The 18,060-nt window shown below is 39.4% G+C and overlaps 1 protein-coding gene across 2 annotated transcripts; it reads left to right on the forward strand.

Moving 5' to 3' along the window:
• The first annotated feature begins 1,745 nt into the window (after positions 1 to 1,745).
• On the forward strand, positions 1,746 to 17,801 carry LOC139627893 (uncharacterized). 2 transcript variants are annotated; one of them, XR_011692641.1, is made up of 11 exons: positions 1,746 to 2,356; positions 2,597 to 2,635; positions 2,790 to 2,840; positions 2,960 to 3,013; positions 3,268 to 3,330; positions 3,428 to 3,487; positions 3,749 to 3,811; positions 4,224 to 4,468; positions 4,963 to 5,122; positions 5,450 to 8,656; positions 11,515 to 17,801. XR_011692641.1 is itself a non-coding variant. In XM_071489065.1 (10 exons), exons 1-10 carry the CDS (start codon positions 2,185 to 2,187, stop codon positions 5,566 to 5,568), a joined length of 1,026 nt encoding a protein of 341 aa, XP_071345166.1. In that variant the 5' UTR covers positions 1,746 to 2,184; the 3' UTR covers positions 5,569 to 11,473. The 2 variants fall into 2 exon arrangements, 1 of the variants encoding a protein (XP_071345166.1); XM_071489065.1 differs by lacking the exon at positions 11,515 to 17,801 and having other exon boundaries at positions 5,450 to 11,473.
• The last annotated feature ends 259 nt before the right edge of the window (positions 17,802 to 18,060 follow it).

Consider the following 18,060-nt stretch of genomic DNA (forward strand, 5'->3'; position numbering starts at 1 on the left):
AGCAAAGGAGGTTTATACAAGAGAAGCTTGAGTGTGTGTGTGTGTGTGTGTGTGTGTGTTGCTGTACTCATCACTTGGGCTGTAGGGACTGAACTCCAGACCTTCTCCTGACAGCTGATGTCCCCCACAAACTCTTCCAATGTCAGGAGGCTCTGCAGGCTGGAATTCATATAACAGCTCAGCCCATTGTTTCTTTTAATCCCCTGGTTAATGTGTCAATAAGAGGAGAACACTTCTGCTGATCGGCTCCAGGTAAAAACCAGTAAAGACTGACAGAGAGAAAGGGAATGACATACAGTAAAGAGTCCCGGCCGAGACTTGCCTAACCACTTGGCTATTAGGTCACCTGGTCTATTTTTATGGAAAGGAGAATGTGTATGTGGGTAATTCAGCTGCCTGTAAACACATCCTGAATGTCTGGTCAAAAACTTATCAAAGGAATTAAGGTAAGGAGTCTCAGTTTCCAGCAGTTCCAAGACTCTGCTTGTTTTTGGTATATCTACAAGTTTTAATCCCCTGGTCAGTTTGATGTGGAAGGGAGGGCACCTCTGCAGATAATTTGGCTGCCGGTAAAACCTCCTGAGCATCTGGTTCATAAATTGGCAGGTAGCAGATTAGATTAGCATATTTAGCTCCCAACCCCTCCCTGATTTCCTGTGTCTGCCGTGCAGCATCTCTGACTTTAAATGTGAAACTGCTTTGACAGAAAACTCCTCTAAAATGCCACTGTCTCCACATGAAGCTACTAAAATTGTTTCAAAAATATCTTTTAATTTTTTAAGATATTCATGCTCAGATTCAGCCAAGACATAGAGACTATAGTGGGGGGTGTTTTGTGTTATACTGCTGGTATGATGTCAAAATGACTGTCAACAGGTCTTTTCTCTGTTTTTGTTCCAAGACGCATGTCACGTGAAAAATAGGTGAGACGTCAAACTTCTATATTCCACGATGCAGCTGTGAAGCGAGAGACGTGCGTCTCGTGCATCTTACGCAGGCAGTGTGTCCACTCTCATCTGTTAAGATTAGTGGTGTGCAGACTGATACTGAAATATTGATGCTTCCACAATGGCCGAACTCTAACAAAGTTGTGTCTGAAACAACGACACACTTTGTGATGTGTGTGTGAAGACTGTGAGGTGCTGTGGCAACACCACAAACCTTTGTCAAACAGCTGAGATGAATTCACTCGACACAATATCATCTCAGAGTTACTTAATGTGACCTCTCCGCCGTGTTTGTGGAGTTGGTACCTTTGAGAGGATTTTTTTAATACAAATATCAAACACTTAATATGACTTGCGGTTAATTGATTAACAGAATGTGAGGAAGTCTGTGCTTCTGCTTTTTGAGGTGTTAGAACTTTTGGTGTTATTTTATTCATATCCCAGATAGCAAAATACAGTGATTCAACATTGAATTTTGGTCAAATTGGTTATTTTTGGTTGAGGTTGACAAATCTGTGTTGATTCAATGTTTAATTACATCTACCATTTCAACATTTGAAAAAATGTTGTTGAATCAGCATTGTATAGATGCTGGTTTTTCAATGTTGAAAAGTCAACATTGAATAGACATGGTTTCAATGGATGGTATGCTGTGGTCTGTGGTAGGCGCGGGCAGCTCGCGAGACCTGCTCTCTCCTGAGACTTCAGTTCAAACAGGTTCACGGTTGAAGGCGACTGGCGGCATTTATTAACGTTACCTGAGTGACAAAAAGAAGACAAACTGGTAAGTCCTCATGAGAACATGTTGTATTTTTCCCTGGAGATTCCAGCATGTCATCATGTGGCTATTGTTAACTTTGTGAATTATTACCGTGAGGTTGTAGCTTGTTGTTGAGGTTGTAGCATGTTAGCGTTAGCGAACTAACGCTGGTGTGTGTTCGTGTGTTGGTGTGCAGAAGCTGAGGGTTCGTGTCAGAGCAGACGGCTCCTCTGTGAATATCAGGCTTGTATCTACAAAATAAGGTGTAGAAAACGCGTTTTTAATGAGGGAGGTCACTTATTTATCCCCCTTTCCCCCCTCCTTCACCGGGTTTATGCCGCTTTAATGCAAGTACTATAGTAAAGGGCCCGTCACACCGAACGCGCTGCGGCCTAATTGAAAAATGTTTAATCTGGGCGCAGCGCGTCCAGTAGGAGAGGTAGTGGCGATATTGCCGGCTTGAGTGAAAGCAGGAAAATGGAGGAGATGATAATCAATGCCGTGTCCCAATCTGTCCTGAGCTTTTTGGACAAACCAGTGGGGGGACAGTATCACGCAGGAACACTTCCTGCACCGTCCGTCGCTCAGCAACTCGCGCCACGACGCATGCGCCTGTCTGCGCTCTCCCCCGCGGTGGGTGCAGCGCTCGGTGAGAAAGGGGCTTAACTGGGATTGCCTTTTTCTCTCTACTTTTTATATTTTTTTAAAACTTAGAGCATAACTGATAACAGTTGAGTCAATGTCTATTTTGTTTTTTTCATCAATGTAGTCATATTTGCGTTGCACTTGAAGGCTGATATATTTTTAACGTTAGTGCATTTTTTTGATTCTGCTGCTACACCTACTGTACATTTTTCTCATGTATAATTCCACTTATTTGTTAATACAGTGCCGGAATCCAGCCAGTGCCCCTCAGATGCAAGCAGTGGTATGTCATTACTTATTAAAATGGTAGAGATTTTGCATGTAAGCTTTAATTTGAAAGCATTTAGTTCCTGTGTCAGTACATACAATCATACCATGAGGTATGTGTTCAAAAGTTACAGCATCCACCATTCATGTCTTGTGTTCCCTTCTTTTAGCCTCTGCAGGTAGCTATGCAAAGGAACTCTCATTTCCCCAGGCTAATAATAGTAAGTGAACCACATCACACTACTACGTTGAGATGGACATTAAAGCTTGTTTCCTATGTAAATGTGCTTTGTCCAAGTTACAACATTCATAGTTCATATTTTGTGTTCTCTCATTTTAGGCTTTTGTGGAAGCTATTTGGCAGAGTTAGAGTCCACGGACATTTGTAATGATGGTAAGTAGACTAATAGGCTACTTGTATGTGATTCTCTCAGCTACTCAGATTTTCTCCAGTCTGTTTCATTAGGAGGCAGTGGTGCCTCTATGGGAGATTACTGGTCCTGCCTTACTGGAGACCTTGCACTGACTGGAAATGTTAATTAGATGGGTGGGAGTGTCAAGTGCATATAGCTTATTCAGCGTCTCACTGTTTTGCTAGAACCTGTTTATGGTGGCCTTACTTTGTTGATTCTGTCTGTATTTCTCTAGGAATGCCAATGTATAACTCAAGCCCCTATCATACTCGCTTGCCATCACAGCAAGAAAGGAATGGTATGTATTACTCAACTTAAATGTTTGTTTGTTTTTGTGCAAAATTCTCCAATTCATTTTCATTTCCACAATTAATGATGTGTGTCCTTTCTTTTAGATTTCAGTGTCAGCTACGCACATGGCTCCAGATCAGCTGAGTTCAGGTCACCTAGCCTCGGTAAAGATACCTATATTCCCATTGTAACTGAGTACATTTGTTACAAGTCGGCTACTAATAGTCATGTCAAAGTGTTCCTGTTCCCCATTTCCCAATATCAGAAAATGTATGTCTCAAAGGAGTGGACATAAAATAATGGGATGCTTGCTATCTTTTTTCACCCCTGTCCAACTGCAATGCAATTGCACATGTAGCATTCATAAAATACACAATGACCTAATGTAAAGTAAATGCTGATGCTATGTTGTTGGTATTTTAAAGGTTCAGCTCCAGAAACGCCACGTCGAAGATTCCACAGAGGGGAGTCTAGCCAAGTGTTGAAAGGCAAGTATGATTTTCTGATGAACCTCTTACCCTTCATTATCTATGTACTGTTGTGTTTATGTTTTATGATGTTGTAACTTTTGTTTGCTGCCTTCTTGGCCAAGGCTCCCTTGTAAAAGAGATGCCAATCTCAACGGGACTCCCCTGATTAAATAAAGGATAAATAAAATAAAATAAACCTTATTGATGCCGTCTGAATTGAGAAACCAATCTCTTGTGACTTTCCCATGTTTGTCATGTTTTTTTCTTGTAATTTGTCATGGTGTTTAGGCCTAAAATTTAAGCACTTCATGGTTACTAGAAGTAAGGGGTGCAAACAGTTATCAGTGAGTTGCTTAGTGTAATTCTAAATGATTGAAAATTGAGAATCTACCCTTGAAATTTAATGTAAAATCAACTGTTTTTATTCCAGATATTGCTGCCAATAAAAACACCACAATGCTTACAGAGCTACTCATGGAGGTGAAGCAAATGTCACGGGACATTCAGTTTTTAAAGACTGAAATCATGGACATTAGATCCACCTTGAATATTCATGGGGCTGGACCTGACTCACAGAGAGAAGAGAGGTTCCCCATCGTGCTGCCGCTCACCAATGAAGAGCAGTTTGATGAGGCTGAAGCTGCACTTAAGGAGGAAACAATCCGTCGAAAGATGGTGAACAATTTTTACACTAAGCGTTTTCTCATAATCTGTCGAGGCTTCAATCTTTTCTGCAGGCATTTTTTTTGTAGGTATCCTGTGGATCTTTAAAAAGTTGGAAAGACCTTAAATTTATTGTTTGAAATCAAAGAGCTTATAATGTCTGTAATTGTAGGAGTGGAGGGATTAAATTTGTTTCTCACTTGCTTGTGTGTTTGGCAGAGAAATATTGTGAAAATGGCCGATCTACAAGCTCAGAACTATGTGGGATAATATTTCTTTGTTATTTAGTAATTGTCTATTTTTTTTAGCCAATGATTGCCAATTTGTTTGATGGCACTGTTTGTTGTTTGGTTTTGACACCGTAATGGTCTTATTTTTTATTTAGATAATAAAAATGGTCTTAATTCATTAAAGTTGTAATTAAAAAATGAGCTGATACCTTGTCCATTTGACATGGTACACTTTACACTTCAGCACACTAACCATTTTCTGCATAATCTGTTCAGATTACCCGCCTGGCATTAGTCGGAGGGACCAACTCGGACATGATAATCCGGCGAATGCTATCCTCTACCATGACAAACAGTCTAGCCAGCATCTTCAACTGGGCAGGAAAGGGACAGAAGAGGGCCTTCAAAGACACGCTAATGCAGGACTGCATGTTTGGTGAGCCTGCATCTCAAAAGACTAGATTTACTACTTTGCAATGGATTTGGCAAATATTGAAGTTAATTTATGTGTATTTTAAATTTGATTATCACAATTAAACAAGATTGGATGCATTTTCCTCACCATGAAATGAAACACAATCTACATAGATAAATGAGTCATTCCATGGTGAGGGAGATGCATCCATTCTTAAGGCCAAGTGAAAATCTAGTACAGTAAAAACTACACTGCCTCTCTCTCTCTCTCTCTCTCTCTGGATAGATAGATATACACACACCTTTATAACAAGTCTCTCTCTTTTTTTTTTTTTTTTTTTTTTTTTAGCGGCTGTTTGTCAATTTGACTGCAAGTTGCTGGAATTCCAATACAGCGAGACTGTGAAGAAGTGGCTACGTTATGCACCAGAGAGGAGTGGCGGAGTACCAAGGAAAGAAAAGAATTAGTTGTTTTCCTATCTGTTTTGTTCATGTTGAACTGGGTCCTATAGTTCCTAAGAATTACCTGTTGAGCTGCAGTGGAAGTATAGTAACAAAAAGAGGGACTATAAAAACTGTTACCTTGAAAGATATTTGGCCTATTCAGCCCATGTCAGTTTTCATTTAGGCACTGGACTATTGCTTTAGAACTGTTTTTTGTTTGGTAAATTTGGAACATATCTAAACATTTCTTGTTGAGAAATGGGAGCCCAATATTTGTAGCTGTTTGTTGAGGCAGCAAAAATGACTTTCAAATTAAAGTACTAGATAAATAGTAATAAATAGAATGGTCTCTTCTTTTCGTTCATCGAGAATGCAGTAAAGCAGCAGTTCTCAACCTGATGTTCAGCACCCCAAATGTAGTCGCAAAGGTTGAGAACCACTTCGGTAAATCATACTTAAAGGCCCATTTCAGCACATTTCAACCTTCATCTGTATGTTTTTAATATGCCTCATTCAAGCCAAAAACAATCACTTTACTTTTTTGGTTGTTGTTAGTTCTGTAGGGGTTGCTCCAAACTTGTCTACCAGTGAAATCAAGCTCACTAATTCTAATAACTGCCATATGTTTGAACAGCAGTGATGTCACTGGTACACAAGTTTTGAGCAACCCCTGCAGAACTATATAACACCCAAAAGAGTAAAGTGAGTATTTTGGACTTGAATGAGGCATATTTAAAACCTACAGATGAAGGTTGAAAAGTGCTGTAATGGTCCTTTAATAATAACATTGTTTCAATGTAGAATGAACGTAATTTCAATGCATTTATAGATGAATCAATATTAATATTAATAATATATATTGAATCAATGTTGAGACTGATTGAAAATTCAACATTATTTCAATGTTGATCATAACGAGCGCTTTCAATGTTATTTTCAATGTCTGACATCAATGTTGATTCAATCTTAAGCCATGACCATATCTCAATGTTGATTCAATGGATTTTTGCTTTCTGGGATGTTAGCTCAGACTACTGTAGTATCTGAAGTTCTATATGTTATGTGACTTTATGGGTTTGGTATGTTTAGCTAGGGGTCCCCTGGTCAAAAAGATTTAAGGGCCTTAGCTAGGAGGCTCTAGGTCAAAAGGTCTAGGTGTCATTGGGAGATGGGTGACTCCCTCATCTTATGTAATGAAGCCCTTTTTTATTTATGGAACCATATGTTTTACCTTAGGTTCACGAAAACAACCAACCTATGTAGATGGGGAGTTGGAGCTGTTATTCAGAGGAGATTCATATTGGCTCTGACTCCTCTCTCAGGCAATCTTGAGTGCTTGATTTGATACTTCTTTGTAATAAACCTCTTTATATACAAGCAAGACGGTGTCATCATCATCACATCATCGCTGTTTAATAAACAACACTACGATATATCAGTGACTGCACTCTCTATATATGGCTTGTTACTTGTTACCTAGCAAATTAGCCAGCAAATGAATTAGTATTGGGTTAGCCTTTAAGCAAGATGCCCAGACGCTCAGCTGTGCTAATGATGCTAACAGGAGAGCATGATTGCCACAGTTATTATGCGTTTTCAAGGGAGCCTGATTCAGGTACTGATGTATCAGTTCTGATGTCTTATTTGAAATGGTTATAGCCAACTTAATATTTCCCGTCTGAACTTATTCAGCTTTTGGTATCATATCAGTATTGGCGATACCAGCCTGGGTATTACTTGGTATGAGATCAGAAAGGAAATCAGCAGTATCGCACATCACTAGTTAACATGGGCGCCGAAATGAAAACCAAGACTTTCAGCTGCAATTGCTGATCTGCTGCGGAAAAACATGTTTACCCTGCCTGTGTGTCTGCTCCGTAGCTGCTACTGCAGCTCTATCTGTCTACATGGAGTTTGCAGGATCCTTGAGTGTAGAATTTCCTCTCATTTTTAATTAATTTCTGATTTATTTTTGACAGGACATGCCTCTCAAACACCACTGTCTCCACTTGCAGCTTCTAAACTGAAAAAAAAATATCTTTGTATTTATATTTTTGATGTCTGACATGTTCAGATTCAGCTAAGACATAGAGACTATAGTGGAAAGTGTCAGTTTTGTGTAATATTGCTGGTATGATGATATCAAATGTATCATTCATGAAAAATAGGCAAGACGGATAAAACTTCTACATCCTGTGACAATAGCCATGGCGTCTCACTCAGGAAGTGTGTCAGCTCTAATCTGGTAACATGGGCGCTGAAGTGAAAACAAAAGACCATCCGCAGCCGCCACGGACATGTGACGCATCCAGTGTGTCTTCAGCCTAAGATTGAAATCTGGAGGTAATTTTTCATTTACCTGTTAAATACACACTTGCTCTATGATGGTACCATACCTTGTGCAGCCCACTTATGGGAAAAGTATGTCAAATATTTTTTGTGGTCTTTTACAATTAATAAGTTGAATGTGATGTAACACATTATAAACAGAAGCTGAAGAACATAATACATTAAATTATAACACTTTCTATAATGTGACTAAAGAGCAATCCCTTCCCTATCTCACTGAAAATAAAGACGCTTTTTGTTTTAAAAACTCATCATCCAAACTGTTATAATTTTTCTTCACATTATATTTATCTCTACAAAGTAAACTTTGTTTAGCCAGCTAGTGTTACACTAGCTTGTGTTAGCAAGGTAGCTAGCAATCGCTATCTCAACTCTCAGTTAGTAAGCTTGAAAATAAAGATTGATAATTAAGCTGTTAAATAATTATGTTGTTGCTTGGTGTCTTTTGATGTGACCTGCCTTAAGTACAAACAGTCATCATGGACTGTGACACTGTTGAGGCTTACTGGGACACGGAAGGAGCCATCGTTGACGCAAATAGAAACACCTGTGCTTTTCCGACTACTATAAGTGAAAATGCCCGTGGCGTGGCTGCTAGAGGTGTGTCGAATCAACACAAACAAAAATCATCAGTCCCCGGACTTCCACAGGGTCATTATCACATTTCTTTAGTTTAAGTGACTGTAAAGCCCATTAAGCACATGTGAAAAGACTCCAACTACCGTACATCCGACTGTATTCATTCCTGAAAGCACAGCTACAGGTCAGTGTTTTTGGCTGTTTGTACTGGTTTAATTGGTTTAACTATTTTGTTAACATTGTCAGATGTGGCTGCCGTTTCAAACTTGCAGGATGTGTTTGACATGGCGATTTTAATATAATTCATTGTTAAATTTAAACACGTTATCACACAAGTTAGCCAAAAAAGTGCTGGAAAAGTCTGGTCAACTTTTGTCAATGTCCACTAACCCATTTACTCTACAAGTATAACCTTGTTGTGGAAAATGTCTATTTTCTACAAAATACTTTATGAAAAAATGTAATTGTTCCCTGGATTATGTTTAGTTGAGCTGACGGTGGGTAGGTGGATGCAAGCATTTGTTGTTTAAATTTGAAATTGTGGAAACATTACTTTGCATTATTTTTGGTGCTGTTTGTGTAACTCAATGGCTAGATACAGTTTGTGGTTGACATTTCAAAGGTCTTCTCTTTTTCTTGGAATGGTTTGTCTCACATTGGCATTATAGGCTGTGGTCTGCTCAAAAAGCAGTGATACAGTATGAAGAAAAAAAAAAAAAAATTAAGATTATTTAGCCATTAAAGTAGAAACATCAGGTAGCAAAGCATTTGAATTGTGTTTGTGATGACTGGCAATAGAGGTATTCAGTAACAAAAAGTAAGAAAAAGATTGAGAAAAAAATTCTGGAGATGCCTCCATCCAACCTCCCAAGGATGATATGCATGCTTATCAACTGATAGTTTAGATTTTGAATTGAAGATTTTACTGTGTGTCTGTGTGTATTTGGATCTCTGTATAAGTGTGAGACAGAGACAACGATGGGCTTGTGTAGCTGTGCATGATTATATGTTGATGTGTGTGTGTGTGTGGATGGCCTGTTTGTTTGCAAGTGTCTGTGTTTGTGCAGCTCTGTTGGTGTGTGTGTGTCACACATCTGTTGCTGTGTGCTGTAATTTGCGTTCGCAGCTTGGCGCCCTGGTAATTATTCAGACGCTACCTTTTGCTCCGACATTAAAAGACTTCATCTGGTGGACATGAAACAGCAGAGCACCCGATAAAGCTTCAAACGCTGCCTGCCGTCCAAAGAGAAACGGGAAAGGTGACGAGATGCATGGTGGGATAGATGGGATTGTTTTTCTCTGGAGGTTTGCTTTCACATTGGTGTTATATCTTCTCTGCTCAAACCACACCAGAAACTGTGTGATCACTGGACTCTAGAAAAAAGGAAAATTTAATTAATATTCTGACCCTGCTTTTGGCATAACTCATATGTATGATCCACTGTGCTATTTTGTTTAGATACTTTAGAGGATACGCTGCTGAAGATAGAATGAGAAAGATATGCTATTCAAAACTCTAGAGTGTCAGGTTGCATCATAGAAAGGGGTCAAATTTGATCCCCACACATGACTGCATGCAGTCATATGTTAGTATTATGTGATGTTCACTAAACGAGTGACTCACATGTGAAGAACAGCCTGCATCTCACTCATTAAGATGAACATGGATTCAGACAACAACACCATGAGATCGCTTTGTTTTTCTAGAAAATCAGTCATGCACATGTTTTAGTGTCTTTTCAGACATATTATTTACACTTCTCTATCCCTCTGCCTTTGCCACTAACCTGATCTGTGAGCTGACATCACACCAGGCATTGAACTGGCTATTCACCCAGCTGTCTTAAGTGTATTGTAGGGATAGTTTATATTGAGTGAAAGAGGAGATTGAGTGTGAACATAGTCATTTCCAGCCGTCAGTAAATAGCGACAACACTACTGTGATACAGGCCTTTTGAAAAGCTTTGTGCAGTTACTGTTCCTAATGATTGCTGGTCAGAAAATAGCTCCAATGTGCAACAGTTTCTAAATCAATGTCATGTCTTTTTCACGTCTGCTGCCATACTGAAGTGATTGTGAGCTCATTAACCTGAATCAACTCAGATTTAGTCTTGCCCTGCCCTGAACTAAGTCAAACTCCTAAATAATTTATGATTATTTGAGTTTTCTGCAGTAAGGGGGCTTATATCACTTTATCTGAACACCACACTGTGAAACATCACAAAGGAATTTAGTGGAATCATGTAATCCAGCGGTTCCCAGTCTTTTCCAACTCTTGGCTACAGTTTGTGAACAGGTGAACCATCGTATTACTATGCACAAGCACACCTTCGGTGTGCACTGTGTAACTCAGCAGATCAGCTGAGTCACGCAAAGCTAAGCATAGGTGCACTTGTGTATAGTAAAACAGTAAAAAAAAAACCCAAAAAAAAAACAGTTTCCACTCCACTCTCAGCTCCTCTGCCAGCTGCTGCAAGAACTTTCTCCAGGTTATTTTGGTGCTGGTGCACCCCTGTAAGAGGATATGTGCATTGATCCCAGCCAGGTCGAGGATGTTGCAAAAGACAGCTACTGGCCATCTATGTGCGCCGCCTTTCACAGTATTTCCTTGCCATCTGATCGAGGACATCCACGCCATACTTGGTGTTATTATAGTACACCACTGACTCTGGCTTTGCCTTCAGCCCATTAGTGATGCTCACGCTTGTGTGCACGGAGCTCAGAACACTAACATTTTTCCTTGGCTTTCCCTGGTAGATGGTGAGTGTCACATCACCACATTTCAGCACCTCCACCTTCAGCTCCACTTGCTCCTTTGCGGAGGGAGGCAGCTCACGTTTCATTTTCCAACAAGGCTGGTCTTTGTAGCCTGTAAGGTGATGGCCAGCTTGAAGGAGGTGAAAAAATTGTCAGTGGTTATGTTTCTTCCCTTCCCCAGAAATGGCTCCATCAGGCTCAGCACCACAGTCTCTCCCACCAGCTAACCTCTGCTCTGCACCTCAGCCAGAATTTTATGCCAAATTTTTCTGGTTTGTTCCCCAGTTTGCACCGGACCTTGGTGGGGAAAAGCTGCTCATCCACTGTAATGTCGGGACCGGGCTTGTAGCAGGAAACGCAGTTGAAAAAACTTGCTCCAAGTGGCAGACTTGTCATCCTGCAGACACACAATCCGTGTCTCCCTCTCGTCAAACCACAGGAATCTCAAGATCTCCCTGAAGTGATTCCTGCCCGTGGTTTCCTTGAAAAATGAAAAGCCCCATCTCTCAGACCACAGGCTGCCCAGCTCCGTGTTTTTTGCACCCTGTGCACCAAGGATGTATAACAGCATGATGAAGGCTTTCAGCTCAGCCTCTGTCAAGTTCCATGAGCTGTCACCATGGCGCCAATGTGCCTCAGCTACAGTGCAGTCTCTGATATGCTTCAAAACGCCATCATCAAAGACACACAAGAAGCCCGTGAGTGCATTTTCAGTATTGCACTTTGCGTGTGCAGTTGGGCCAGCAACGTCTGTCATAACGTCATGGATCTGCCTTCTCCCTGCAGTAGGCTGAAGAAGTAGGCTGAAGGACAGTCCACACGGTCCCATCCTTCCCCTTTTCCACAGCTGCCTCCGTCTGAGGTGACACCTAGGGCAGGCTGAGCACTTCAGTTGGCTCAGCACAAGACAGAACAGAACAGGGCAGCGGAGCTCACCTGGTGCCTCAGTGGTGAACGGATCATCTGGATCTGTAGTCTCCGATGAAAGCAACCGCCTCTGTTTCATCGGTGTCGATTCTGAATCACTCTCTGATGAGGATGAACTGTTTTCATCCATCCAGGAAAGGTCCCTGTCACTTTCCACCTCCGACAGACCCTCTGCAACAGAATCTCCAGGGCCATGGCAGCTGTCATTTTTGTATTCATTCTCTTTTCTTTTCAATTCTGACATTTTCCAAATTCTCAGACATCTTGTGTAGACAATAATTCAACAAGACAAGTATTCAATTTCTGATATTGATATTTCTGATTAGCTAATTTCAATAAAATATTTAGTAGTTGTTATCAAATTGATATATCCACTAGGTAGCACACAAGACCTCTAATGACATTTTTTATTTAATAGTTGCTAAGCAACCGAGGTAAACAATTTAACAGCGCAAAATTCTGTGCAATCAAAATGAGTCTGTGGGTAGGTAGAAATTATTACATTTTTGATAATTGTATTTTTTTTTTGCCTGATGTGTGATTTACATGAAACCCTCTTTAAATGAAAATATAGACAATTTTAGGAAAAGTCAGGCACCAGAAGGTCTGTATTTATTTATTTTAACAAAACATATAAACATATCAGTAAAATGTTCACAGACAACATATTTGTTTTCAGCTGAAGTGTTCAATCTTGCAGTGACTAAAGCATGACTGAACATTGTTTATTTTACTCATGTTTATGTTCAGACTCTCAAAGAACTTTGTAAAGTTTAGGGTAAGATCATGGTCTGGTATAATACAGAAAAAGTTTGAAGTGACTATAGATAGAACGTGTTTATTTACGTCCAATCAAAACCAAAATCGTTCCCTAACCTTGCTCTTTTATTTCCTAAACCACAGGCAGTACTATCGATACAAACCCTGGTCTTTAAATGGTTGGCATGCACTTTGCACACCTGCCATCCACACCAAACACCTCCTGGCAACTCCACTGGCGTTGATAAGTGTAGCATCTCATTCAGGGTGCGATTTGTGGGGATGTTTGGATGTTTTTAAAATGTTTTTATTCATGAAAATAAATCATGAATCCTGCCTGTATGCAAACTTCTCTCCCCAACCCTCAAATTTTGTCCCCAACAGGGATTAAAAAACCAAAAAAAACCAAATTCAGCTGAGGTAGGAATAGACCGCCCCATCCCTCAGCAAATCATACCAAGGCTTCATTCATTTCTGTCTGCTAAAATAGATTTACATGTTTGAGTGTTCCAAAAATAGATTATTTTTCTTTGTACATCTTATGTTCTATTAACCCTTTGTCCGAAACACTTTGTTAGGTCTCAGGGCTCTTTAAGGCCCCCTTCCTCTGAAGCTGACCAATTAGAGCCCAGTATGCTGTGATTGGTCAGAATGGCAACTACACATTCTGCCCATGTCTTGCTGTAAACAAATGGTTGTGGCTTATACAATGGCTTCGGTTCTGCCTTATCAGTTTAAGCCATGCAGAGTCCGATCTTATGATCGGATGATAGGTCTGATCCACCTTCGCAAGCTAGATGGAGCAGTAAAACAAGCATAACCACTGCCACGCAGTCAGAAGGAGGAAATGGCAGACATGTGGAGAGAAGTGCTGCAAATAAAGATGCTTGACAGTCTGCAATGTACTTCACGTGACAATATTAATAACTTGGAATACTTTTATGAAAAGCCCTTTAAATTTTGGGGGATTTTTTTTTTTTAATCTGCAGACACTTACTGACTAAAAGGATATGTAAATAATTTCACAACCTCTTCAAAGGGAGGGAGTCGCCACTGCTTCACTGTCTTGCTGGTTTACGATGCTGGTAAAGCTGAATGATTGTACTTTTATGCCTATACGTACTGAAAAATTTACTGAATGGTTAAATTGTGGATAATTTATCTGAGCTAATGAAGTGTATCATGTCGATATTGACAAACATTGAAGCATTTATATCTTTGTGCGTGTTGCTACACCACTTCGCACTAGCTCAATCACGCTGCTGAGCACTTGGCCACAGAAAGGTTAATTTATGGTTTCTTCCTCTTGACCCTTGGATCCTGTTGTTGGACGTTGTTAAAGGATCATTTGCACTGATCACAGTGGATTTGATTCTGCCGCAGACTGCTCAGGCTAAACTGGTGGTATTTTTTGTTAAGATGCTGTTAATCCTAATTATTTTACAAAATATATTTTATTATATTTTGAAAGACAACTGAGAACTTGACAACATTGTTCATATTTGATTCTAAGGTCTGGCCTCCAAATACTGAACCAAATCCAGATCAATTTGTCATCCTCTGCACGGGCATTTTGAGAAACTGGATTTTCTTAAATCTTTCTTTTTAGTCTCGCCCTCCCAAAATCAACTGACAAGAATAAATACTCCTTATTAAAACATTTGCAAAATGGAATATTTGATCTGAATAAAAGCCTCTCAGTGACACACTGAGTAATACAGGCACCTTGCATACAATTAAAATGAACTCTCCAGTACCAAAATGACTGTTAAAAATATTAAAACCAGTTCGCTCTCTGATATGTTTCTTTTTTTTTTTGTCACAAAGAGGATACACTATGGGCAATCCAAAAAAAAAAACATAGATGAGTTGCAAATTTAACTAAAAATCCACACACGTTGTTTCCCAAAGGACTGTCTTCTGTGTTTCTTCTTTTTTTTCTTGTTATCATCACCAAAACAAGTTAGTTTGTTCGCACATTCATATTCATCATTTGCCTCTGCATGAATATTAATTCTGCCTTAAAGAAGAGGGGGGGGGGGGCAAGAAAATAAATGAGGAAAAAGAAAATATGACAGAGTATGTGCGTATGTGTCAAATTCATGTCAGTTTCAAAGCCCCTGTGTCTCAATTCCTGTTGTACCAACATGCTAATCAGCCTCTCGCTGTACCCTGTTCTGGCTAAGTGTCGACAAATTATCTCAACTCCAGAATAATATATGCATGACCCTTTAGTGGTACATACAGGCGAGCCAGTCAAGTCAACTGCTTCTGTTTCAACAAGCAGCTCAATGCCACCATTTAAATATAGACTTGAGCACAGTACACATTATTATGCACACTTGACTCACTGTTTCTCTTTTGCTCCTTGTTTTTCTCTGTTTATAGTCAGTTTCTGCAATTTTTTCTGCACAGTTTCTTTCTTTGTTATACTCTCACTGGTCTTCTCATCTTTCTCACTTTGGCTCTCCATCTTGCCTCACAGTTAGCTAATGTCACCAGCTCATTTTTTTTTTAAATTGAGTTTCGTTGTAAGTAAAGACTAATATCACTTCTTGACCAGCAGTTAAATTAGAAGTAGCTTAATTACACCACGATTGTCGTCAGTGATTGAATTCCAGTTTAACCCTCTGGGAACAGACATGAGAAAAGAGCTCAGTTGGGAAATTCATTCACGCATGTAAACTTAAAACCAGGATATAATGCTATATAGAATGTAAATCAAACATTTCTGGGGGAAAGACACACAAAATATGAAGTACACGCAGTAAGCAAAAGCATGTCCCCGGGAAAAAAGGCTTTATTTGTATCCCACCAAGAATCCATTGAAAATTCTGAGTGAAGAATCAATGAGTCAAGTCAAGTTATTATATGACTACATTAGGATTTAATTCCCAATGACATGTCTGAGTGCAATCTGAATGTGAAGCATTTCCTTTAGGACAGCTAAAGGAATTTTTTCATAAGATAATTACATTAGAAAAAGCTTCTACGTGTCAAGGAAGTTAAAGAAAGCATACATTTTTCTGTGTATACATTATTCTGTCAGCCAGTGCTTTTTTTAAGCTTGAAACACTAAGAAAAAATTTAAATAAAAACTAATTGAAATGACACATAAATCTGCAACATAAACCGTCTCAGTCTCACTGACTTTTACATCACAGTGACAAAACAACTTTAAAGGTCAGGACTCCAGCTTGTAGCATAAAGGAAATGCTGACTTAACTGTATTAAGGCACAGAAAAAACTCTTAAAGAGGATGGCATTTCCTTTTAATTACAGCTCTTCCCTGCCTTCTCTTTGCCACCTGCCCCAAAATAAGACTGTGGTTATTACATAGTTAGATAACACATACAACTTCATGATAAATCAGTAAATTATAATTTGTGCTTACAATGGGGATGTCATAACTTTTTTTCCCTCTCTCACGTATTTAGCTGCAAGCATAAAGGTACATATTTTACCTGTCTATGCAGTGTAGTGGTCAGCAGGAATAGACATAAAATTTATGACCTTATCAATTATGCATTCATATTCCTGTGATAGTGTGTCACTTTGTATTTATTACACTGTGTGTATGCATGTCTGTATGCATGAGGTAGCAGACATAACAAGGATAGAAGACAGCCATAAGAATTAGCAGATGAAAGTACAGGAAGCTGGACTGTACATGTGTTTGTATTTCATCTAAACTTTTGGTGTGTGAGGGGACACCAAAATGTCATGAATCTTTTAAAACTCAAGTTTAGCTTTTATGTCAAAGACCAGCCTATTTTCAGTCAAGACCCAGATTTTTTTTCTTTGTGTGTGTGTGTGTGTGTGTGTGTGTGTGTGTGTGTGTGTGTGTGTGTGTGTGTGTGTGTGTGTGTGTGTGTGTGTGTGTGTGTGTGTGTGTGTGTGTGTGTTCATCTGTTTAAGTGTGTGCCATCTGGAAACTGAGCTTGCCAGGGTTTGCTAAGGTAAAATACAGCATCCCTCACCTACTTTTCACACACATACAGTAGAGGATACATTCCAGTGAAAGCAACGATTTTCTGTCTAGTTGAGTTTTGCAAAGTTTTCAAATATATAGATAAACAAGACTAGGTCAAAACCTAGTATATGACTGGGCCACATCGTAGGCTATTTGCATTCTACCTGTTGCCAGCCAGTTCCAGCCTTTTATCTGTTTGCTTATCTCCTATTGTCTGTGCACACATAAACAGTGTTTTAATACAGCTGAATTTCCAATAAAGCTGTTCTTATTTACATATTTTTCTGTTTCTGTTGTCAGACAACAGAAAAAGTATGAAATTGAGACTGAAACGCAGCACATTAAGACTACATGTTATCTTCCAAGCCATTTCCAAGCTGCTGCTCTGCACTGCTGAACAATATGGGGGGGGGGGATTGTGATATGAGTCATGATTTCAATTTTTGCTTTTTATTTGATTGATGTGATTTTTTGTTGTGGCTTATACTAAACACGTATGTTCCATTACGTCTGAAGAATATGATTTGTAGGCTGGGGCATCTCTGTAGCACCACAATGCTTATGTTGCTAACAATACACAACAATGTTGTGACACATTTTACCTCTACCAAAAAAAATTGCAGCTCCTGCCATTTTTCTGCTACTCCTGCGCCAGGAATAGTGACTGTCAGGACTGCTGAAACAGAGTGCTGATTCTGGAGCTGTCCTTGTTGACATGTACTAGTTTGCTGGGACTAATCAACCTCATCATTTGTCTCTGCTGCTAAGCTCACTATCCCTTCTGCATGCTTTTATTTAAACGTGGATAATTGTGAACACAAAATTGACCTATATGGGCAACTCATCATTATCATTCTTTTGGAGTTGTATTTGTCATCACCTCATGAATGTGAGTTCAACAGGGCTGCAAATAATGAACCAAAACTCACTATGAAGGTTCGTAAAGATGAGAGGAGCTGCAGGTTCAGGTGACTCAGTGTGTTCTCTGTTGGTTCATGAATATAAACAACCGCTTTCATATTATCACATTTTCACTTTCACTTGATCTTGGAATTTTTGACAGTCAAGTAAGAGAAGAATGGACCAGGAGACATTTTTAATACACATCATTTGAATTTCTTTGGCTTTTGGTTAGAAAAATTAAAATTGACAACAAATGTTTAATTCTTTAA

The sequence above is a fragment of the Trachinotus anak genome, unplaced genomic scaffold, assembly GCF_046630095.1.
Source record: "Trachinotus anak isolate AG129_WGS33_773 ecotype Australia unplaced genomic scaffold, CSIRO_AGI_Tana_v1 ptg000011l, whole genome shotgun sequence".
Classification (NCBI taxonomy): domain Eukaryota; kingdom Metazoa; phylum Chordata; class Actinopteri; order Carangiformes; family Carangidae; genus Trachinotus; species Trachinotus anak.

Coding starts and splice junctions, on each gene's coding strand:
- LOC139627893 (XM_071489065.1), top strand. CDS start 2,185: ATGGAGGAGATGATAATCAATGCCGTGTCCCAATCTGTCCTGAGCTTT. Junction 4,469..4,962: donor AAACAATCCGTCGAAAGATG/GTGAACAATTTT, acceptor TAATCTGTTCAG/ATTACCCGCCTGGCATTAGT. Junction 5,123..5,449: donor AATGCAGGACTGCATGTTTG/GTGAGCCTGCAT, acceptor TTTTTTTTTTAG/CGGCTGTTTGTCAATTTGAC.